The sequence below is a fragment of the Hylaeus volcanicus genome, chromosome 3, assembly GCF_026283585.1.
Source record: "Hylaeus volcanicus isolate JK05 chromosome 3, UHH_iyHylVolc1.0_haploid, whole genome shotgun sequence".
In the NCBI taxonomy this organism is placed as follows: domain Eukaryota; kingdom Metazoa; phylum Arthropoda; class Insecta; order Hymenoptera; family Colletidae; genus Hylaeus; species Hylaeus volcanicus.
Genome location: NC_071978.1, coordinates 13,506,728 through 13,532,884, shown reverse-complemented (window position 1 = coordinate 13,532,884; position 26,157 = coordinate 13,506,728). Strand labels below are relative to the sequence as shown.

At 38.4% G+C, this 26,157-nt stretch overlaps 2 protein-coding genes across 5 annotated transcripts in view; one reads left to right on the top strand and one right to left on the bottom strand.

Moving 5' to 3' along the window:
- Positions 1-26,157, bottom strand: part of LOC128873916 (fasciclin-1) — a 452,986-nt gene that overhangs the window by 107,599 nt on the left and 319,230 nt on the right. For all 4 annotated transcript variants that reach the window (XM_054117922.1, XM_054117924.1, XM_054117923.1 and 1 more), the window contains exon 3: positions 24,509-24,699. In XM_054117922.1, coding sequence (XP_053973897.1) covers positions 24,509-24,699 — 191 coding nt within the window. The remainder of the gene's footprint in view (positions 1-24,508; positions 24,700-26,157) is intronic.
- LOC128873917 (origin recognition complex subunit 3) overlaps positions 1-26,157 on the top strand; it is a 112,036-nt gene that overhangs the window by 72,868 nt on the left and 13,011 nt on the right. The window lies entirely within an intron of this gene.

The following is a 26,157-nucleotide window of genomic DNA, read 5'->3' as shown; positions in this document are numbered from 1 at the left end:
AGGGTGACCAGACGCCTTAATAAATAACAATTTTACATAGTTTTTTGGGAAAATGATCATTGTACGAATACTTTCTACACCCACTGTAGTTAACCTAACTAATCTCGTCGCGGCTATGAACGTCTGGTACCCACTTCCGGTCTATCATCGTCGAGAAAGTCCCGTCGTCGCGTCAGCTTCCAAAAAGAGAGCACAACGGCGTTATCGGGCAGAAGAAGAATCCTCCTCGGGTAAAAGAATCACAGCGATCGCGAGGAAAAGTGGATAAATAGCGTTGAGACGTTCGAGTCGCGAACTCGGGATAGTAAATGGCGGTGCAGCTTTTCCAATGAGGGTGGGCAAACCGAAGAGGAGGCAACGTCCTCTCTGGGTTGCTTCAACGGTATCCGACACCCATGAAATAGTTGCGTTCCTCGCCGCAGAATAAATACCCCTGGCGCGTTCCTCGGTGTCTCTTTTTCCTCCTGGTCTCACTTTATCTTCTTCTTCCATCGTTTCGTGGCCCCATTTCCTTCGACCGCCGCCGCGATGTCGTTTGTCTTACTATATCTTTGGCCTCCCCCTAGCGCCATCGTCGCGCTTGTATCGCTCGCCTCGCGGCTTCACGAGATTAACTGTATACTTTCGCGTTTACAAGCAAGCGGGATCTCTGGCGGCAATTTACTCGCGAGCTGGTTCAGCTTGTCGATCCGAAAGGGCTTTCCGCGATGGGAGAAATCGCGTACGCTTCGTCTTCGAAGGATGAAACGATACTTGGAATATTTGTTGGGGATGGAAAGCTTGGTGCACAGAGGCTAGGCACTCGAGTCATGTGCTTGTGGCGTTTTTTCAAAACCTTTCAAGGGGGTGTTAATTGTTATCGCTCTGCAGTAACAGTTTTACGTCGGAGGCATCCTAGTAGTATTGGTTTGTCTGGAAAGTCCATGTCGATTTTTGGTAAGTGGTACAGGTCTGAATGTATCGGAATGGTTGAAAACAAATAACACGTATACATCCCTTAGAAGGTGGCGAGGTTATGGAACAAAATGGTGCTTACGTAATTCAATAAATATATAGTAAAATTGAAATGTGCCTTTGAATTTTTCTTAAAAATTGGCATGAACTTTCTGGACAACCCAATACGTAGCGTGTCTTCTGGGCATCTTTTGGAACTGTTAGGTAGCCTAATCACCATAGCAGATTTAAATAAGGCGCATAAGATGGTATGAAGACGGTAATGATAGCAATCATGCCATCTGTGCGCAAATTAGAGTATTTACTGGCGTTTTCCTGTTTCTTCTTCCGTTTCTTTTTGCGCATTATGTATGTAAGATCTCTGTACGACGAACCGCGTGGCGAAACAATTAAATATATATTTTTTGGAAATTGCTGAGTATGTGACTAATCACTAGTGCAATATAAACAACTGTGCCAGCAACAATTGACTCATGTCAATTGGTACTGACCATAGTTGACCACTCTTGACTATTGCAGAAACTGCTTAATTATTTTACAATGCTTCGATGCTCCCCTTGGTGTCCCTACGAAGACGTCAATATCATAGCTTCCTTCCTTTCACATTAACCATCTGTCTAAAGTGTCTCCAATAACAACACTAGTTTATAAAATAAAAAAAAAATGTACATTCAATACCACAATTTTTTTTTTATGTAGTTTGGCCTACTAAACTCGAAAATCACAACAAAAAATTTTTCTATGGATAGGTTTTTTTTATATGAATTTTGAATTTTTTTTCGATTTTGTTCTGACATACCTTCACATTTTAGGCCATATCTCGAGTTAGAAACGTCCGATTGAGTCGCGCAAAGACGCCATTTTAAAGGTAATCGAATTTCCAACAATAGCTTTTAACATTATTTTCCAATCGGTTCGATAGTTTAAGTGTTACGAGCCAATATATATGAGAAACTTTGACTTTTTTCGGCTAAAATAGAACACGAATATTTCTTCCATCCCAACATTCTTTCATCCCAATATCCTTGATAGCGCTGCTCAATAGTTTAGGGCTTTTGGCTCGGCAGAGTATGAATTATAAGGAAGTTGTTGAAGATTTGCTAATAAATTATGCAAAAGTGGGTATGGAATATATATTGTTATTCTATTTGATTTGACAAAATGGAAAAATTTGTACATTTAATTTCAATTTTAATTTCAACAGGCGTAAATATGTCGCTCGAAATTCATTTTTTATTCATTAAATGTACATTTTGGCTGTAAACTAGTGTAATTAAACACGACTCCTAACTACCAACTGATAATTTAACCCTTTGCACTCGAGGCCTTTTTTTTGGGATCTACCAGCAACTCGAGATGCTTTCTTAGCATTCTATTGCCACGAATACTAAGATTATATTGACATCGAAAATGAGATCTCTAATTTGAGATTTGAGAATCAGGTCACCTTTGCCTCAACGACAATCATTTTATTCGCACTTCGAGTTGCAAAGAAATTAAACCTAAAGAAAACCTAGTGGTGACTGAGAGTCACGTCTCGAGTCCAAAGGGTTAAAAACTGGGAAAAGAACCCTACATCTCCTCCAAGCAACACCCCCCTCTTCATGATGTTAAGATCCATCCTCGCTACGTTTATGGTTTCCTTGAACCTTCCAGCTAAGAAAATCTTCCTTCTGATTATCATCATATCTTTCCCAAACAGTATCTCATATCCCCTTGTCCCTTATTCCCTGATTCCTTATTTCCTTATTCCCTGATTCCTTGTCCCTCTGTTACAGCTGATTCCGTGTACCTGTTTGGGACACCTCGTATTTCGCACGCCACTTGTTCATGCAGGTCCGAAGGTTGCTTTCAAGCCACCTTTTCGCACGCGCGTTGTTTCTCGTTGACTTTCGATGAGGACGCGCATGCAGATTCTACGGAGTCTCCAATTTTAGACTACCCTGTGAAAATGGCTCTCCCCCTTCTCAGTGTTTTGCTGTTTCGGTCTGCGCTGTCTCTATGCGAATGAGCACAATGTTTTGTTTGCCCTCGTTTCGACTACGTGTCTTCCAGCTTTGGCAGCCTTATCCTGTTCGCTGAGCTCTACTCGCAGTTTGCGACTGTACGACAATCCACTTGCTGTAACCGCAGAATGTCGCCTGCGAGAAAGAATGCATTTCATTTATTGCAAACGGACGTTTCGTTGGACGCATTCTGATCGAAATCTTCCAATTAAATAAGCTGAAATAAAAATTGTCGAGGGATGAAGCATCCGGAAATTCGTTAAAGCTCGAGATTATACCAATTACTGGTTACATCCCCCCAACTTTCAAACGATGTTTTCCACCCTCGAGCCATCACCTAGTTCTCAACACTCTTTGATAAATAATTTAACCTCGAGTGTATATATTCCACTTTGAATCGTACGTCAACTCTCGTCTCCAGCAAAGGGTACAAGTTCTATGCATATACACCCTCACCCCCCCTGCTCCCACCGCCCTCTTTACATCCGCAGCAAATCGCGAGCGCAAAGGCAAAACGATAAGCTGTCGATTCCAGTTTATAAACCGCTCTTCGTGGAAACATTTCTTCCCCCAACGGAGAATGCTAAAAGCTGCAGTCTGTGTTCAATAAAGAAAAGGGAGCTGGAAGGGGAGGGAGTGAGATTGTATGATAACAAAGAAAATAGGAACGGGGGACGAGCGTGTTCCATTTATCCGAGGACGCCCGCGCCGGAGGACTCGAGGAAAACGAAGAGAAGAGAAGAAAACAACAACAACGGTACCGCGTTTGTATGCCGGAGTGGCTTCCTAGAAATGAATCGTTTCGTTCTCCATTCGTAGAGACTAGCAAGCTTCCCGTGTTCCTTTGACGGCCATTTATCCTTCTCGCTGGACACGAATGATTGGATGAGTGAATGTCGAACGAATCCTTAATTTCTGACGTGATTTATTTATTAGTCCGAGAGCCCGCGACAGAAATGGATGACTCATTTCATTACACAAATGAATCTGTTTTCTGAATATGGTATGTCTCCCTAGTTTAGAAATGCTTGGTCTGGCACGAATTCAGTGGTGCAACGCTTCACTATGGCGTATTATAATAATTTGATGTTTGGCCAAAATCATTACTACTGAAATTTTTAGTGTGTTTAGTTCTCTTACATTTTTTTCACAAGGAATACTTTTTAAATGTATTACACTATTCATATATATTCCTATTGATTCACTTAACGTTAAACCTATAGTTTCCAGTTTCCGTATTATGCAAATATATATATGCAAAATATGCAAAATATGCAAAATATGCAAAATAAAAAATTTATTTTTATAGTACTCTAATTTCAATACAAATTTCTGTCTAGCTCCCAATCTTTTAACTATTTCCTATAAAAATATGCATTCGCATAAACTTCCGCAGTCTACTAATCAATTTTAGAATAACTAATCTATCACGTTTAAATCATAATATTTTATCACCGTAAAATAGAACAACAGTGGAATTCAGCTTCTCGCCCTATCAATTTCGCGTGTTTTCGTTCGTATAAGAACTACAGCTTCCGGTAGTTTCTAGAGTTGCTTCGTATATTCTCCCAGGATGAATTTTACACGAAACTGTTACGCGTGCGAAAGCCTCTTCCGTGGAACACGACATTTCTAGAGGGTGAACTTCTGAGACAACGGACGTACATCTTTCGGAGAGACGTCCGCCATTTCTCTTCCCGCGGTTAAGAGACGGTTCTCCCGTTCGAAACTCCTGCGAAATTAAAGGCGTCGCGTTTTGAGGGCGTTTAGTATTTTATGCAAATAGCCGAGCAGTCACGACGAAACTAGGCTCGCGTCTGAATTTTTGATTCTCGTCAAAATCTCTATTTTTACTTCGCTCGTTTGATGTTATATTATAATAGTAAACGTAATCATTCGAATCCGCGTTATCGAAATTGCTAAAATTACTGCATAATGTAAACAGTCCATGAATTACAATGAACGCATTATTGAAATTCGCCGGCGTCGCTCAGTGCAATTAACCGGCACTGTTTCAGTTTGTGTCGCGTACGAATAATTCACGAATTACATCACTAATGATTCGTGCATCGTACATAAGTGACCGGGTAACAATTCTGATCATTACCTGGAATAAAACATGAATCCTTTAATATTAATGAAACGGGAATTTGGAAGGCATTACATTCACAAAGCCAGAGATATTCTATTATTCTATTCAAACGTGACTATGGCAGCACTAATTGCATAATAATTACAAGGGTGATTTTTAGTAATGCCTTGTACACCTGTTTGAGTCCCGTAGAGACTATTCGCTTTGTTAGAAATAGAATATACAATTAAATTTGTCACTAGACCTCTAAGAAATCGGTTCGAAGGACCATTCGATATACAGTCAGTGTAATAAGTATTCGTACAGGAACCGATTCGAAATAATACTTCATATATTTATTTTATTAGTAAATTTTAGGGGAAGAAGTAATTAACCAACGTTCCTACATATTTTTAGAGTAGTATTTGCGTAAATTAAAGTTTATTATTTTTAATGTTAACCTCTTATGTATTTCTTTTCTTATTAATTTTATTTTAAATTGGTTGCTGTACGAATACTTCTTACACTGACTGTAAATCACTATAAATTTTCACTGTTACGCATCCTATCGCGGTCGTTCCCAGAAGTTTCGTCAATTACCGTCCAAACAATGGAGATATTTCGACGTTCCCATTTAAATGACAACCCATTCTGTCGCGATTTTTCCAGATGATAGAACGAAAAGAGGGAGAACTGAAGAACGTTCCACCAAGAGGTCGTTAATTCGAAGTTTACCCGGTCCTGGCCGCCGTCTTGTGGCTGGGGAAGTCACGTTTACACTCTCGAGCCCGCGGCCATTAATAAAAACAGGCGAATGGTTCGTTATGGCCATTCGTAATTAATTGTGTCTTCGCGGCATCCCCGTGGACGCGTAAATTAACGAATGCTAAGTTAATGGCCTGGAATTTTACAGCTACCACGAGCGTACAGCGTCTGCGTCATGTACTTATAAAGTTATGAGTCCGAAACAATGCCTTTTAAACAAAAGCGGTCTCAAGTACGCGCTCGTTTATCACGGGGCCAACGTCAACGTTAAAACCTTAATTATTTGTTTGCGAGTATCACTGCGGTGAATTAAGTAAGAGGTAAATTCTGGCGGGGGCTGGGGCTGCAATTTTAAGTATTGGATAACACTGTTTTAATAGGAAATGAATTTTCGAAGAAATATTATATGTAGATGTGTTCGTTTTCATATTCATGGCGTCATTTTACAATTGTAGGTATTGGAAAGACTTTTTTAAAAGATGATATAATATTTAAAAGATGATGACGCAATATTCTATTCGTGTCCAATTTCGTTTAGAAAATTGTTGTTTCAATTAGTCTATAGAAGTAGATGAAACGAAGCAGGAGTCCTTTTTAATATTCGTTATATACGTTTAGAAACATTTTATTTCAATCTTAAAATATGTAAAATATTCTAAACTATAATATTTATCAAATTTTTTGAACGTGTTTAAGTAACCTTTAAATAATAAAAGAGACCCAACTTTAAGGGTTGAAATCCTTTCCATTTTACTTGCCTCCACAGACTAATTAACTCACTAAAGCAATTTTCCATCGCGATTCGCGACAAAAATAAGGAGAATAAAAGAACACGTTCCAAAAACAAATAAACCCCTGAAACAATTTCGTTAAAATTCGAGCCTCAAAACATCCCTTCAGGGGTTAGCAAACGTTGAAATATTCATCGTATGAGATGAACAAGCTTGGGATTGTTTCCCTGGGGTTGAAAGACCTCCTTCCGGGTCAAACAATTCCTTCGATTCGTCCCACTTCGGGGAGGGGGGGGGGGCATTCCTCCAGGAAGCGGCGCTAGTGGTAAGTGATACGCGGACATAAAAACGCAACCAGCTACGGTTCTGCCTTGCCAATCGGCCGACAAACAGTCGCAAAACCTCCGATAAGCTATGGATGCGCGAATTGCCAACATAAAGTGCTGGTTCAATTCCGCTCGGTTGCCATAAGGGTACGTTTTACGTCGCTGCGTTGAGTGGACCGGTTTTTCTTGTTCCTCTCTGTCGCGACGAACGCCCTCGCGAGTTCTTTAAACGAGAAGCCCGTAAAAAACCTAATGAGCACGCCTCTGACATCAACGGGTACGTTCGCGGGGGATAGAGTTACGTCATTGACTTTGTTAGGAAGACGAAGGCAAGTTTTTGCTGACAAATAAGGGCGGAGTTTAAATCCATTGCGAGGGAGAGTTTCGATTAGAAATTTGTAAAAAGCTCTAGTATGGCGAGAGGTGAAGTCAAAGTTTGAAATAGACAGGAATTAACTATTTATTATATAGGGTAACTGATAGGTTGTTTACATTTATTCTTTCATATGGATGTAAAAATATATGAAATTATATACATAACATATAATTATACATAATATATATAATATAATTACATATATTATATATATTATATAATTATATATTAATACATAATATACATAATATAATTATACATATTATATATATTATATAATTATTATATATAATTATATATAAATATATATTAATACATAATATATAATTATATACATAAACATATGTATTCATTCAGGTTATAACTTTATTTCCAATTATAAAAACAAGTGCTTGATTAGATTAGTAGGTTAATTTTATGTAATAAACAAGCAGCTACTAGAGTCAAGTTTTTCGAAGCCTATAATGCACCCCTATTGTAGATCAGTCTCACAAAAAGTACTCTCGACAATTTCAGTTTCCTATTTAAATAACGATAACAAAACGTTATCGTGCTTATTGCACATTTCGATCGATTTAATTTTAATTAACCACTCTGAGACAGTAGGCTCATCTCTTTCTAGAAAATGTGTCCTATAAACTGAGGTTTTAGGAAGAGCCAGTGGGCCACCAAGTTATGTGTCACGTCCAAGTGGTCCGTGGTCAGAAAAGTTAGAGGAACACTGCCGTGCACAACCTAACGTACTAGAAAAGTTTGTTCGCCACTTACCAAGACTGTGGAAGCAATACAGATGTGGCCAGAATTTCAATCAAACGCTGTCGTCACGTTTATTAATTTATATAGATGCACAGACCGTACAAATTCTTCGTGAACATTGCACACGTTCGAGATTGCACAGATTTGGGCCATTCCTCATAAACGTTTCATAAAAGGTGGAGGAATTTATAAACTTGCGAATTTCGTACAAGTTTCCGAGGAACGTTGCAAAGAAAACGAGGAGTTGTGGGCGTTTATAAATTTCGCGAGCTCGGTTAAACTCGTGTAAACTTTCATAAACTCTTGTAAACTTTCATAAACTCTTGTAAACTCGGATAAATTCCTGCAAATGCCTCTATTTTCAAACGCGAGCTCGATTAGCAATTGATTAAAAGAATGCGGCGTCACAATCACGTATATTAAGCTGGTGTAGCCATTTCAAAAGACCAATGCCAAATTAAGGGGTAAAACCACTCTAGGATTTTCAAAAAATCGATTATTTTTTTGCTTAATCGATATTTCAGGGTCATAAAAATAATACGTCATTTGATTTATAGTGACAAACAAATGTTAAAAGGTTCAATTATAGATTTTGTCGCAGCGCCTCAGAGCGCGATTAAAGTGTTTATAAAACTTTAAACGCGGGACGGATTTCTCAATGACTATTGCATGGAGCGATTAAACATTTTTACGGTAGCTTCACAACAATATTCTCTTTGGAAGTACGTAGCCGTTGTTTGATTGAATGTAAACTTTTTCTTTTATAAACAATTTAATGCTCATTTTAAGGTCAAAAAGTCGATTCATTGCTTAAAAAGTGCGCCACTTTTACAAAAATTGATTAAGAAAAAAAACGCTACGTACTTCTAAAGCCAATTGTATATAGATTATAAATTTTCTTTAGTTTTTGTTCCATGACTCATAGATGCCGAGAAATCCGTCCTCCCGTGGAGGTGTTTTCAAAAAAGCTGTTTTCGACGACGAATCTGGATCGAATTTGGATCTGTCGCCGCCATTTTGTATGAAAATGACAATAAAAAAATTGTTTTTCGTTCTTCAATATATGTTGTTAATAAACCCTCTAAAAAGAAATTCTATTCCATTTGTCACACTCTCAGAATAAATTGTCAAATTTAGGTCCTTTTCTCTGCCTCTAGAGTGGTTTTGGCCCTTTAATACGATATTTTTTTGCTAATTATTTGCTCTTAATCTACCGAATATGAATTTTTTTTGCCCAGCCGTTTTCGAAAAACTGTGGCTGCTCTAGCTGAATATTAAGCTAACGTAGCCACATGTTGCATCATAATACATAACAAAGATATCGATGACATCTTTGCGGCATATTTATTTGCTATATTTGCTCTTAATCCACCGAATATGAATTTTTTTTCTGCAGTCATTTTCGAGAAACGATGACCGCGCAAGGACAACGATAATGTAGCATAGCCAAGTGTCGCGTCTCCGTACCGAACAAAGATATCGATACAATTCTTGCGGCATATTTATTTGCTATTTATTTGCTCTCAACCAAATCTTTCATTCTTTTTTCTGTGTGTACCTACAATCAGCATTGTACAGCTTTTAGGCTATGCTACATTAACGCTGTCCTATCGCGGTCATCGTTTCTCGAAAATGACTACAGTAAAAAAATTAATATTCGGTGGATCGAGGACAAATAATTAGCAAAAAAATATGCTGCAAGAATGGAATTGATATCCCTGTTACTTACAAAGATACAATAAGTGGCTACGTTAGCTTAGTATTACGCTAGCATAGCCGTTGCTTCTCGAAAACGGCTGGAGCAAAAAAATTAATTCTTTAGCAAATAATTAGGAAATAAATAGCAAAAAAATATCGTGTTAATGGCATTGGCCTTTTGAAATGGCTACGCCAGCTTAATATACGTGTCACAATCCTCGTCAAAGTCGACCTATCTGAGCGACCTCGAGTGGGTTCAGAAAGCTGTGTAAACGCAAACCTACCGTAAAGTTCTTGTTGGAGTCAGAGAGCGGTTGTGGGGTCGATAGGGTGTGGCGTCGAGACACCGCGGCGCCGATTCGCTTCCTCTCGTTTACTTTCCTCCTCCGCAACGCGAGGATGTTACGCGAGATTAAGAGCAAATCGACTGACCTCCCCTAATCTCCATAAAGAATCGGATTTATGATCGGTTTCCTACCGCTGTTTACGCTTTCGAAGAGTTCGCGGGCTCGGCTCCTTGGCAAGTAACTAACGAATCGGTGCCGTTCAGGGTAATCTGGTCGCCATGAATCTGGTAAACTCTGTAAACCTGTCCCTGTGAACTTCGAACTGTTAAATATGACAGGAGTTGTTCGGGTGCTTCTTCAAGATTTATCGGGGGTTTCGAGTAGATTTATCGCGGGGTTCCCCGGCTGAATTTATCGAGGGTCGTCTTGGATCTTCTTCGTTTAACCCTTTTCAAGGGTCTCTTCGGAGACTGGATCAATCCTGATCGATGTTACTATTCCATTTAGCTTTGGAGGGGATTTCTAGAGCTGGGTTACGTCTCGAGTGCGTTCGAAAATGGGGAAAAAGGGAGGAAAATACGCGAAGACTAACGCAGTTTGTAATTGATGCCCTTAACCTTTAGGGGGATGAATTTTTAATGAATTTTTATTGTTTCTGCTAGAGTTATAGCACAGAAAGAGCGAACAAAAAGGTGGTTTAATATTACCGCACGAATAGTGAAAGGTTTAATGAATTTAGAATTCAGTCGTTCGGCGCGCTCTAGGATTCGTACAAGACTAACTGAACCACGAATCGATTGTTGATTTTGAAAAACACACGCGGCCACACACACACACACACACGCGGCCACACACACACACACACACACACACACACACACACACACACACACACACACACACACACACACACACACACACACACACACACACACACACACACACACACACACACACACAGAGACAGCGCTCAACACACACACACAAAAACCGAGAATATCAAACACCATGGTGTTAGGGAATATTCTCAAATTTGTACTGCATCAGTACAGGTTCTTCTAATTGAATTGAGACAAACCGAAGCAATTTATATTTGTAAATCGATTTCAATATACAAAAATGCTGTCTCCCTCTCATGTGGTATATATTTTCATTTTCAAAAGTATCGTAATTGTAAGTAACGGTAATATTCCATTGTTACATAAATATTTGGTGTCAACAGCATGTATTTCTAACATTCTTTTATAAAATTTACTATATAATAATTAAAATAAGTAATCTTTTCCAAAATTTAATATTTAGAATGCAAGATTGTTTGAATATTTCTAAATTTCCTTGCAATGAAAAATCTTATATATTTGGTTTTAAAAGATAATAGAAAAGACTGTAGTATTTTTATTATTATGCACATACTAGAATATATTAAATAAGGAAAATAGTGTTACAGAATGGTTAATATTAGTTTCAATGTTCCGAAAAAACGGATTGAGGATCACCGATTATCAGTTACCCCTGGTATAAAGGCTCGGTCTATATCTTCATACAGTGGGTGTAGAATGTATTCGTACATCCATCAATTTCCCAAAAAAATTTTGTGTGAAATTGTAGTTTATTAACTCCTTTCTTTATAATCAATGATATTCTACATATTCTCGGAAATCTCTAGAATATAGTTCAAGCAATAATTACTAGTTTATATAATTTGTGAAATTATTAAGAAAATACGAAAAATTGGTAGAAATATAGAAGCAATAAGTTCTTATGACGAACAATTTACGGTAGAATTTGTAACATAAGTACGTCAGTTTATTGCTTCGTGGACATTAGGAAACATTAAATTTCCAGTAAAAAAAGACTTACAAAATGCTCTAAGAAAGGAATAAAAGAAGATCCCACCTCGAATAACATCGACATTTATGATAGTTAATTTAATGCCAAGAAGAGTTGCAGTAATTATAAAATCGAAAGGAAATCCCACAAAGTATTAATTATTTATAAATTAATGTAAATTTCGATTTTGTTTTAAATGAAGTTTTAAAAACGTAACACTTGTACGAATACTTATTGCTTCTGTATTTCTATCGATTTATTATTTTTTCTTGTTGATTTCTCACTTATACAAAATACCTGATCTTTTCGTACTGTGTCTATTCTAGAGATTTCCAAGAATATGTAGAATATCATTGTTTATAAAAAAAAGTTAATAAATTACAATTTCCCATTGTTTTTTTGGAAAATCGGTGTACGAATGTCAATTGTCTCGATTAATGATAAACAACTCTATGAAAATCAAAGAAACTACTCCTTATGTACTTTATGTATTTATGCATTCAGTCAAATCAAATTCACCTCTTGAGGAATGAATATTAAATGCGATTTGTTTTTGATTGTATCTGTAAGTCGATTTTGACCTACAAACATGACGTCTCGCTTTAATATTGTATACTTTTTTAATTCTAAAAGCGATTGTAAATAATGATGATTTTGATAATCAAGTCAACGTACACACGTGTGCTAATGTCCCTCAAGAGGTTAAATTGCAATCTGACCGTTGTCTAGTTTAATAATAAATCCCTGCAAGAAAATCAAAGAAACTACCCCTTACGTCCCGACAATTACACTACTTCACACCAAGCAAACAAATTAAATAATTTGACGCAATTTCACACGTCCACCTCAGAGATCTTCAACGACTAAAAAAAAAAACATAACTATCTATGCCTAACCTGTCGAAAGAAAGCCAAAGAAAATAAATCCCTCGCGCAATTTTATTCAAAGTTTTCTTCCCAAGCCAAGAGACCATAAATTAAAACCCGAGCGAAGAAAGCACGAGGCAGGTTTAAAACGCGTAGCACAAAGACTCTTAAAGTCGTCCCCTAATCAGCCAGGCAAAGACTGTGCCCTCCACGGATAGCCCCTATTGTAATTGGCTGAAAGTACTTTGGAGCGAATCAAAACACGACCGCGGAACTTTAAATCTCTGGCAGCTTCGAGGAGAACTTTAAATCGCGATAATAAAACATTTCGTTGGAGGAGGAAAAAGAACAGCCCCGCCAAGTTTGAGCCCCGTTGTTCGGGGCACGTCCATTGTTCTAGGGTCGCGCCAACATCTCCAACGAGGTTATCCGCTTTAAGTCACTCGCCGATTCATCGAATCAAACGCGAGGGGTGCGGTTGCCCCGCGAGAAGGACCGCGATTTTTATTTTATCTCCATCCCTATTGCGAGCTCGGTGTATTCGCCCCTTGAAGTACAATTCGACGCGGGGTCCCGTGACAAATGTTGTTGGGGAAACGTTTCTTTCAATTTTTGGGTGGTCAGTTTTAACCCTCGTCGTGAAACCTCGGAGTTCACTCAACGTTCGCTCTTAGGGCACCCTGCGCGTTTCTTATGGGGTAAGTAATGGGGGTTGTGTAATAGGAGAAGATTGGTTTAACTTGGATGGATGAGTGTCAGAAGCATATCAATCGGTTAGGCTACGGTTACTATTGTGGGATTGGATGTAAGATGGTGATAAGAAACGGTTCAAGGTTCGATTAAACTTGAAATATGAAAGCTTATATTTAATATACGAGGTCTAATCAAAAAGTTCCAGGTCTTTCTCAATAACTCTTTATTAAATTTTTTTTTAAATTATTCCAATTTGTCGCCTTCAAAGTACTCCCCTTGAATACACTTCTCTCACCGTTGTTTCCACTGTTCCATGCATCTGGAGAAGTCTTCTTCAGGGATGCTATTCAGCTGTTCCCGCGTTTTTTCCTTGATCTCCTCTATCGTCTGAAGCCGCTGTCCTTTCATCGGATACTTCAGTTTGGGAAACAGCCAGAAGTCACGTGGAGCAGGTCAGGCGAATAGGGGGGCTGGGGAACGGTTGTCATGGCGTTTTTGGCTAAACACTCGCGAATGAGGAGCGCGGTGTGACAGGGCGCGTTTTCGTGGTGGAAAAACCACTTGCCTGTCGCCCACAATTCTGGCCTCTTCTGCCGAATCTTTTGGCGCAAAGCTCTCAGGGTGTCAAGGTAACGAAATCGGTTGATTATCTCACCTTGTGGGAGGAATTCGTGATGAATAACGCCCTTGGAGTTAAAGAAAACAGTGAGCATCACTTTGACGTTCGATCTCACCTGGTGAGCTTTTTTTGATCTTGGTGAGTTTTTTGTCACCGTGAACGACTTATCATTTCATCACCAAAGCCTTTCTGAAGCATTTGAAAAGTTTCCGTGAACGATTTGCCCAATTCTACGCAAAATTTTACGCAAACACGCTGCTCTGCTTTCACGTCCATCACAAAAAACGCGGAACACGAAAAAGAGGCTTTACTAAAACAGCTGTAACATCGGTTTGGAGAAGGTTAGAGCAACCAAAAAAAGAGGAGGTTACTCAGAATGGTTCTCGCTAAAAAATGAGCGCGAATCCAACCCTGCACGTTAACGTGAAGGCGCGCAATTTGAAAAGTCCTGGAACTTTTTGATCAGACCTCGTATATATAGTACAACGACTGCGACGACTAACGACTCTCGACGACTTTTTACCTTCGACGACGACTATCGACTGACTGCCTGACAAGACGTCTAACCACCTAACGCTTGCTTCACTTTACCTCGCCTTTGTCTATGGATTTTTCCCAAAAACGCGCTTTCGTCGCTGGGCCTGAGAGGGGCAGTGCGTTGCAGTCCTCGCTTCCTCAGGTCTGCAGGCCCATGCCGCGTCGCCGCAATCCTATCGTAAATCTTAACCTATTTGCTTATCCTACACTATGAATCCGAATTCGGACGAAAATGTGTTCGGACGAGTTCTGACGAATTCGTTCAATTAAACAAACGCCTGTTTTTCAATGATAGTGTTTACACTAGCAACGACAGACATGTCAGAACATTCTCGATGTCGTCAGAACTAATTGAGCGTTCAAACAAGTTTGATTTTTTCGTGCGACCTGGGTCTATTTTGGGTGCTTTTATACGTTGAAATTCGAGTGATAAATAAATGGATAACGATAAATTGATATGTCTTGTGTACGAGAACAGGTGTTTGTGGGATATGAGAGACAAAGATTATCATAACAGAGGTATTTCTCGGCAATAGTGGGAGAAAGTTGCTACAGAACTCAACACTAGCAGTAAGTACAATTTTTTATTTTTATTTGAGGTTTACATTAATTACATAAACAATTAGAAATAATATTTACATTTTAGAATAATATTTACAATTAATATCAATATTATCAATATTACATTAGAATTACATTTACATGAATAATATTTACATTTATTAGTATTTTACATTACAATTTACATTAATATTTACATTACAATGGAATTTTGAAACGGAATTTCACCTGCTGGACTAATAAAATAATTTTTCAAAGTTTTTCTTGTCTTATTTGCACTTCTTCCATAATGATTATACCTCCTTGTAACTGGCACAATTTGTAATGGATCAGAGTCCATATCAGAAATATCGGGGAGAGTAAAACCTTCCTTATCAATAATTACATTATGCAACAGACAAACGCATTAAACTATGGTGTCCACTTTATCTGGGTCGATTTGAAGTTCACTTTCAAACACCTCCACTTGGCTACCAGAATACCAAAGGCACATTCCACGCACTGTCTAGCTCAGTGGTTCCCAACCTTTTTTGTCCTACCGCCCCCTTTCCAGAAAAAAATATTACTTAGCGCCCCCTGGAAATTAATTTAGTTTTAATTTTAATAGCAATTAATACGAAATATATATGTATTAATGTTTCTACCTTTTTCGTAAAATATAGTAAAGGAAGATTTAAATTAGAAACATTGAACTTTGAAATTATGAAACTATTTATTGAACTCGGAATAGAATATAATAAAAAAAAAGTTAAAACATTCGAAATCATATTAATGAGAAGGATGAACTTGGCGTGTTGCTAACAATTTAGTAATCCTCGGCTCTATTTTCGCCAGTAGCAATCTTAAATCACCGCGATTGCCTATTTGCAATTGGTTTCCTTTTTTTTTCTGTTAATAAATTGGTTACCGCATTGAACCCACGTTCCACTAAATATGACGAAAGAAATACAATTAAGAACTTTTGAATTACAGCTCACATTGGCCATCAGCGCCCCCCTGAATCGCTGCAGCGCCCACCAGGGGGCGGTGGGGCCCACTTTGGGAATCACTGGTCTAGCTCTTGATAATCTATAATTAAAAATCCTGTCAAATGAAAATGTGTTCGGACGAGTTCCGACGAATTCGTCCAAACAAACAAACGCCTATTTTTCAATGAGAGTTTTTACACTACCAACGATAAAATTCCGTTTGTCAAAATTCCATTGTAATGTAAATATTAATGTAAATTGTAATGTAATATTGTAATAAATGTAAATATTATTCATGTAAATGTAATACTAATGTAATATTAATTGTAAATATTATTCTCAAATGTAAATATTATTTTTAATTGTTTATGTAATTAATGTAAACGAATGCTCTGATTCGATGGACCCTTCTGCAAGCCCGGACGAATCACCGTCGTGAATAAAATCACCCCCTTCTTAACTCTTTGGGGCACGGTGGGATTAAAAGTGTCCCACCTTTTTGATGGACCGTAATCCATGGTGGGACATTTTTAATCCCACCTCGAAATTTTGCAATAGCTGCATGTGTATAGGTTTATATTTCGTCTTATTAACGTAAAGCAGTTGGTAATATATTCATCCAATGTTACAAATGTATGCACTTATGTTGGCAACTTTCAACATGCTAATATCGGTTCAACAATTGTTGTAAGCGGAAGGTTTATTGCGATAATATTTCTTTCCTGGTTTTATGTAAAAAATCGTAGAGGTAAGTTAATTTATATATAAATTAGTTCTATATAAACAAGTGAAGTGTTTTATAATAAAAACTAAAAATTAAATTTGTTTGCAAATGATGAAAGTATGGTGGGATTTTATTCGTCCCACCATGCAACTTGGAGAGTAATACAAAAAAACATATTTTTATTTATTGTTTATGTTTTAATATTCTTAAAACTATAAATGTGATTTGAATATAGTGTAGGTAATTTTTGACCCTTCAGCTTACCTTTATTAATAAAAATATAACAATTTTGTTTGATTTAAAACGCAATAAAATTCCTGTGCAACATGGGTCTATTTTATTACCTGAATTCCTATGCCGCAAAGAGTTAAATCACGATTTAAATTCATTAATCTGAATTCGTCTTTCGTCCTATCGGCCACCCTGTCCCCGGTTCCCTTGGCTCTCCCCCGCGTTCGTTGGGGATTCCCTTTCTCGGTTCCCTGGCAGCGTGCATTTTTTACCAAGCCGTAACGCGGGACTCTGTTGTGTCTTCTGGGCCCAGACAGAGATTCGGGTACCGGGATTCACGCCCCGACGACGACGACGACGACGGAATCTCAGCTTTATTTCGTCCCAAATCGAGTTACCGCGGAACCAACTTCCCCGGTAGTTCTCCCTTTTTGTCCCGTCGCATTCCGTGGACTCCTGGGACAAGTTTCTCTACGGGCTGCTAGAGTGTCTCGTAAAAGGAAATTGTGCCATGAAGAAAACGCGCGGCGCGACCACGGGAACGGCCTTGAAACGCGAAATTTATCTTCCCGTTTTGGGATCGGAGCAAATGTTGAACGATGACGATAAAAAACAGAAACATTTTATCCGAGTTGATTTTGAGTCGTCTGCTATGCACCAATTTTTATTTTCAGTTCATTAATGCATAGTTCGGGAATGTGTCCAAGTCAAATTTTCCAATTCGGAACAATTAAATTCACCACCATTCGCTTAATTTGCCTAAATATTTATAAATAGTTGCCTCAGTTAATTCCCTTAACTTGAAAGCTACGAGATAATAAAGTAATTCCGCGGACAAACTGTCTAATTAGTGGGACTGTTTTTCACGATAATAATAATAATAGTACTAACAATAAGGGAGCCCCGTATAATCCGGTACCCGTAACTCGCAATAATGCTCTATCGATTTAACGGTGAAATGTTGCGACGTTCCCATATCTAGTTTGCGTGAATATGGCGTATACTTTACATATCTATCGAATTCGAAGCGGGTATGTTCGCATTATTCCGACACACATGTTCCAAACGCACAGGCTCTCGCACACGTACGCCGTTTATATTCCGCGTTCGGTTATTCGGCATCCCGATGAAAGTCGAATTTGACTTCCAACGTGGATACTTTTTTAAAAGCTAACGTCGTATATCGTCCAGGCTCTCCCTTCTTCTTTTTCTATTCAAATGACGTAATGAATACAAACTGATCATAAATTTAAATTGAACAGTTGTGGACATGTACACCGTGTAGCAAAAGCCAGATTTCGTTCCTGCTCGTCTCGATTCGTGTTCTTATTCGTACGGATTTCCATTCGGGAGTCATTCGACTTCCATGCAATTTTTGGCCAGGGATTCGGAAAATTCTCTTATCCGGACAAAAGATTCGATTCAGGAATAAAAAGGCTTTTTCATTCGTTTGAATCGTAGAATTAAATATCTCATATTTTTTGTACCAATAGTTTTAATTAATAGAAGACTTAGTAGAGAACGTATCTTTGAAGATAAAAGACGTTGTATGTCATCCTCTCATCCTATTCAGTTTCAGTCAATCAAATATGTCCTAATGGAGATTATTTATTTTCTATCTGCATCTGCCACTTAATATTCATTTATTTATTATCTCAATGCTCGCAGGACTTTTTATTATCTTATAATAAATACGTATTCCTATAGGTAAAATGTTGTAATATTTTTTGGAAGAAAAATTGAAGGCTGACCTCGTTTAACTCGTTTTCCATTTAAAAAAGAGAAGCCATTTTAACTTTATACCGATTTTAAGCATGGCGATCCATTCAACCGCACACAGCGCCATCTCCACCATTAACTACGCGCCAACAAATATTTTTCCAACTCTTCAAAATACACACAGAAACATAACGCAAAAGGCAAAGTCCGAACACGGGCTGACTCCCTCGAAATTAATTCCCAAAGAAGACTTTTATATCCTCGCAACAGCATACTCCCATATCTAAAAAGGTTAAAAACCGTCGATCCTCTGAATCAGACACTTTCGCCTAAGTGGGCCACCGGTCGAGAACTCGTGAAAACATTGTTCCGAGTACGTACTTAACGATCAGTTAAAATCCTCCAGCTCCGAAAGTGCCAGCGGTGATCGTCTTTCGAGCTCCGTCCAACATTAATATTATATTGCTTCATTATTGCCAACGCTGTTTAAAAAGGCGAAATTGGATTGCGCTAAAGCTGCAGTGTCGGAACGAGCATCGCCATGGGAGCCAAGAATATTAAGGGAATACACCCAGTTACCAGGAGGAGCAGACAGCGCGGAATCGTATAAAAATATTTTCCGGCTTATTTAAACCGCCCTCCCCCGACCCTACCCCGCCTCTCTCCTGTTCCGCTTTCATGTTCGCGCGGAAGTATATCCTCGGAGGAACGCGAGATCAACTCGGAAGCACTGTAATAACTGACAAAGTCCCGGCACCGTTAACGTTTACGATCCCCCCTTGCGAGCTACATCACACGCCCGCGGATTCTGCGAAAAAATACTCGTTGGAAATTCCACCAGCCTTCGTTATTCAGTGAGTAGAACGGCGTTAGGCGTGCAGAACTCCAAGATAAACGGAAGGGAGGCAACGGGGAGAGAGATTACTCGCTAACCTGAGAATCTACGGGACGGTGATGATCATAAAAATTGGAGGAAGCGAGGTATTTATTCGTTAAAAGGTTCGCTGGGTGAGCTGAGCACGGCGAGCAGGTGAACTAGTGGCGCTGGGGAGCAATATAGCGCTGCTAAGTTGCATATGACCGAGTAGTTGCGTTATTAGGTTGCATATGACCGAGTAGTGGCGTCAGTAGAATGCACATGGTATTGCAGTGACGGCACTAATAAACTTGAACTACATGCTGAGACCTTAGCATTCTCTCAATGTTTCTGGAAGATTACAGGAAGGCCCTATGTTGATATTATTAATGCTTTCTTAACATTCTATTGCCACGAATGCTAAGATTATATTGACTTCGAAAATGAGATCTCTAATTTGAGATTTGAGAATCAGGTCACCTTTGCCTCAACGATAATCATTTTATTGCCACTTTGAGTTCCAAAGAAATTAAACTTAAAAAAAACCTAGTGATGACTGAGAGTCACCTCTCGAGTGCAAAGGGTTAATACTGACCGTAGTTGACCACTCTTGGCCACTGCAGAAACTGCTTAATTATTTTACAATGTTTCGATGCTCCCCTTTGTGTCCCTACGAAGACGTATCATAGCTAGACATATCATAGCTTCCCTCCTTTCAGATTAATCATCTATCTAAAGTGTCTCCAAAAATTAAACACAACTCCTAAGTCCAACTGATACATTAAAAACTGGGAAAAGAACCCTACATCTCCTCCAAGCAACACCCCCCTCTTCATGATATTAGGATCCATCCTCTATACGTTAATGGTTTTCTTGAACCTTCCAGCTAAGAAAATCTTCCTTAAGGGGGTCCACCTGTGTAACGTTTAATTTTCAAGGCAATTTTCAAGGCAATTTTCAAGAATTTTTTGTAGTAAAATTATTAGTGCAATTATGATAATTTTTTTTTAATTGGTAGATCGACGCTTTAACATTAAACGTGAATGTTTTTAAATAAACGTTTTTTACGTCTTGAAACTTTAAACGCGTTTTTCTCGAAACCATGTTTTTGGAAATGGCGAACAGCATTGCGCAAAATCCATTACATGAATCGGGATGAAATTCTTTTTCTACAATTTTCAAACGTAATTGGTGGTACTGGCGGCGAGATTCATGTTAAAACAATTTTTTTCCAACGTCTATTAGCCATTAGATAAGGGAAAAGATACCTTAAAATATCATTTTTTAGTTTATACGCCACGCTATTAATAATTTTCAAAATTTTGTGAATATCTAATCGCCAGTATCTTCAAAATGTAATTATAAAAAAAGTGATATTTTACTTTTTTGTGTCAGATGATCAAGTACGATCAAATCCTGCTCGGCGAATAACTCTTCTACTTTTAAGTGATCTCGTTAAAGCGCCGTCTAGGAATATCCACATATCGAAACATTGTGATAAAATCAAAAATCAATGTCAAAGCGTCGATCAACCAAATAAACAAAAAATTATCATAATTCCAATAGTACTTTTCCTACAAAAAATTCTTGAAAATTGCCTTGAAAATTAAACGTTTCACAGGTGAACCCCGTTAATGGCGCTATTAGGTTACATATGACCGAATAGTTGCGTTATTAGGTTGCATATGACCGAGTAGTGGCGTCAGTAGAGTCCATATGGCATTGCAGTGACGGCACTAATAATCTTGGACCACATTCTGAGGTCTTAGCACTCTCTCAATGTTTCTGGAAGACTACAGGAAGGCCCTGTGTTGATATTGTTATGTTTAGGTCTAACGAGAACTTTAATAAATAACAAGTAACTTTATGTAACAGGGTTTGTACAATAGAAATGTAATTAAATTGATATGCTAGTTTCGGAACGTCTCCACTGAAAGGCGTCTTGCTCGAATCTGACAGCTTGACAAGCGATCGATTTGATCACCTTCTTCTCGCTGTCTACTTGTTCCGGTCGCGAGCACCAGCAGGCCTTGGATCCATGCAAAGGGTGCTCGCAACGATATTATTAAATTTGAACGATTTCTAACTATTGCTGTCATGGGAAACATAGTTCAGCGAACCTTGGACTTAGCTTTAAAAAAATTTCCTTAAAAGTATTCCCGAAGATGAGCCATTGAGTCGACCCCTTAATTGCGCGCCCGCCGGACAAAGCTGCCACACACATGTACCTAGGGTATTGAACGCGGTACAGAGAGGCCATGAGGTCGCCGAGGCAGCGACGTTTTTAATCTGGAAAGCTCGCGGGGTTTTGATCTCATTAGACGCCGCTGGAACGCGCTTCCTCTACGCGTTGCTCGGGGCAGGCAGCCTACTCCCTGTTTCTTAACAATTTAAAGAAATTCCAGTTCGAATAACTGCGCCCACCCGCCAGCGGGATCGTCTAAAGAGTTACGGTTAATGGAGGGGAAAAATAGCGTTCCCTCTATCCTCGCCTCTGCGAAGAGGCGAAGGAACGGATTGAAAGAGCGCGAGAGTTTGAAAGCGGCCCCGTCCTGCTCTGGGTAAATTGAAAGTCAGCCAGCGGCGTTAGGCGAATACTTGGCGAATAGTTTCGCGACGGGCGGGGCGAAGTTGCGTGAGAAAATTCGATTGGTTGCATTTGGTCAATGGGAAGGACACCTTTGTTCGTGGCATTTTCGAGGACGCTTTCGAAATTCCTCTGACGCGAATTTGCCTTGGGAGAGGCACCCTTGGAAGACAATTGGCTGATGTTTTCAGAGATTGAATGTTAATCGAGGAGACGTCTACGTGTTGTGGTTGAAAGATCATGGTCTAGGCTCTATCGGTGAGACTTTGTGATATAGAATGGTTGGTCGTTAAGGCAGATTGGTCTGGTGGCAATGTAGAGCAACCTGTCGATAAGTTCTCCATCCAATCAGAGTCTTACATTACCGAGCGTTATCCACAGGATGCTCTATTGTATCGATAGAGTGCTCTACCTTATAATTTGTCTTGTAGATTAATCAATCCATACAGTGGGTGTAGAATGTATTCGTACACCGATCAATTTCCCAAGAAACTTTTCTGTGAAATTGTAGTTTCTTAATTTCTTTTTTTATTTAATCTATGATATTTTACATATTCTCGGAAATCTCTAAGATAGATATAGTCCAAACAACATTTACTAGTTAATATAATTTGTGAAATTAACAAAAAAATTGCGAAAAGTAGGTAAAAATATAGAAGCAATAAGTACTTGTACAATTCTTATTTAAAAAAAAAGGATCTAATAGAAGAATGGAAGAAGATCCCACTTCGAATAACTAACAATTTAGTTAATTGAATGCTTAGACGAGTTGTAATTATTATAACATCAAAAGGAAATCCTACGAAGAAAGTATTATATACTTATAAATTAATGTAAATTTCTTTTTTATTAATGAAGTCTTAAAAATTAAACAGTCGTGCGAATACTTATTGCTTTACTATTTCTATCGATTAATTATTTTTTTCTTGTTAATTTCGCAACTTACATAAATAGCTATTCTTTTTTGTACTCTATCTATTTTAGAGATTTACGAGAATATGTAGAATAAGTTAATAAATTACAATTTTACATAGTTTTTTTGGAAATTGATCAGTGTACGAATACTTTCTACACTCACTGTAGCTTTCTAGAGCAATTTTTGAATTATCTTCATTTTCACAAAGTAATAGATCAGTTTCTAAGAAACATATTCCATTTCGCGAAAAAAAGTTTCTTCAGAAACTGAAAAGTTATTCGATTAGCCTAGTTTTGTTTCCATTAATTATGACCCGATACACTCGTGCTCTAGTGACAAGCAGCAAGTATCGGTTGGCGACGCAACTTGCGCGTTAAGTGGATGAGAAAAGTTTTCCTAATACCATCTAAAGATGAAGGAAGGAGAAGGAGAGAAGGGAGAGGAAAGGATTGATCTACGGACCCCATCGAAGAGATTAGTCGTAGCCTGGCAATTTTCATCAGGAGATCACACTCGAGCTGAACCATTCGTTCAGCAAGTCGAAACAAGCTCCATATTCTCTGGCGACCATCCGAAGGAAACTGATGATAGATAGCGGGACACCGAGAGGAAACATTTTCGTTTGACTCTAGCATCAAACCTCCGTGGCCAATTGAAGTTTTTTCGAGGAATTTTTTAAATTTGTTTAATAGTGGAGCACTCCATTGGTAAGACTCGGTAATGTAGAGCTCTCTGCTGATAAGGCAGGTTGTCCTGCTGGCAACGTAGAGCTCTCTGCCAATAAATCTTCTAAGGTTCTACTTATCAATCTCTTACCGACAGAATTCTGTACATTATCGACGGATATCACAGACAGAGAGACCTACAGTGTTAGAAACATCTATTTTGAGGGCTTTCGATCACGATCCCAAGGCGCCTTTCTTGCAGATGGAGTAATACACCAGTAATACTCCACCGCTTCGAAGGCGATACTAACTGCATCCCAGTTTCCCATTTCCACGTTGAATTTTCCATCGATAAGAAGTATACTCCTACCCAGGAGGCGAAACAATATTCGACGGAGCTTATCGACGCCAGCGATATCCATCAATGCAGCAAATCAGTGGCCAGAGCATCCCGTGCTGCTCATTAAAAGCTCGTTAGAGGGTGCGAAGCTCAGCAAAGTGCGGCGTGCCAAGTTCTCGGACTCCACTTCCGTGGAAATCGTGTTGAACGCTCGAAAGTCGTGTTCACGCAAAGCAGAATATAAACTAACCCGATTACTCGCGAGATTACGCTCGTAAAAAAGTAATCTGCAATTAAATTAACCGCGACGACCGCGACCAGCAAAATCTTAGCGCGGAGGAAGAATTCGACCACATTTTTCATCCTTTTTCGTTTCCCACCCTTAATCGGTACTACCGTGATCAAACTGGCGAATTTGATGCTCACCTGTGTCTTCACGTCGCCTCCAACTGTAACCTTCGACTGGAAATTGCTCTGCTCCGTGAGAATCTTCGCGTTATTTATATAAACGTCTTCGCCGTGCGTGCTTGGCCGCCTGGTGACCCATAACGGAGGATTACCGTCGAGTTCCGACGAGATTGAATCCCCAAGATTCTCGATCGTTTTCGGGAAGTTTGCTGAAACAGAAGACAGGCACGTATTACACAACCTTGGCAAACTTTGCAGGTGGCAAGCGTTAACGGTACTTTCCTCGTGATTAAATTCATTTGTTTGCTACTTTCAAAACTTCGTGTTTAATGAGGTTAGTCGCAGCGAGGAAGAGGAAAAGCGACATTTCTTTGTGATTTTTTTTATTTATTAAATAATAATTTGCATAATTCACAATTAAGTATATTATAAAGCATGTTTTAAAGAACTAGAAAACATTGTTTGTTTTAAGAAACATTAATTTATATCGTCATAACAGCCGATGACGTAGACGATGCTTTAAAATCGTAGGTTTGCGGTGAGCAAGATTTCTCTACATTTATCTGAAAACAAAAACAAAGGTAAATTACGAAAATAGATTAGTCTAGCGGGTCCCTGAACGAAGGATTTTGGAAAAAATTAATTTAAAACAAGATGGCGTACATTTGAAGTTGATTTCCAATTTTTTCACTAAAATTCAGCGATTCAATACAGGATAAAAAAAAAGTATACAAGAAAATAAAAAATCCTTCGATCAGGGACCCGTTACTCTAATATATTTTCTAAATCTACCTTTAGTTTTATTTTTAGGTGCACCAGTATGAAGAAATCTTGCTCACCGCAAACCAAGTGGCCACCCACGCCATCGCCTGTTATGACGAAATGAATTAACCTTTTTTTAAAACAAAAATTCTTTTGAAGTTCTTTAAGACATACTTTGTAATATATTTACATTTCATTATTAAAAATTTGTATTTAATACCTTAAAAACACACACACAAGAAACTGTCCGTTCCATTTTCCTGACTGCGACTAATCCCTTAGGGGGCTTGGAACATCAAAACATGAAAAAAATCAGTTTTTTTTTTAGTTTTTTTTTTTAATTAAAATTTAAGCGATTCTGAACAAGTCTACGCAAAAAAAAGTTGAATTTAGAGCACTACAAGTGGTAAAAAAATGTTTTCTTTTAAAAACCGAGGTTTTTTTAGAAATTCCAAATAATTAATTTTTTTAAAATGTGTAATGTTGAAAAAAAAATTTATAGGTTTGTGCGGCGATCATTTTCTTTGGAATCAAAATATTGAAAAAATCCTCGGTGTAAATTAGGCCGAACTATCAAAAAACACGTGTCAAATATCGGCCTAACCGTTTCTGAGAAAAGTGTACCTTTATACCAAAAATCTAGGTTTTCAGGAGATGCAAAAAACTAAACATTTCTATTTCCCGTTCGATTATCGATATAAATTAACATTTATATCGATAATCGAACGGGATTCGTCGCCTTGTTAATTTTATCAAAATCGATTAAAACACTGCTTTTTCGGAAATTTATTGTATTCTTTACCCTAGAAAACAATACCCTATGGCTGTGACCAAGGTAACCGCGTCTCTGGTCTTCCGCAAATTTTACTGTCGTCGTTTTCTCTACGAGAAAGTTTTCAGTTGTA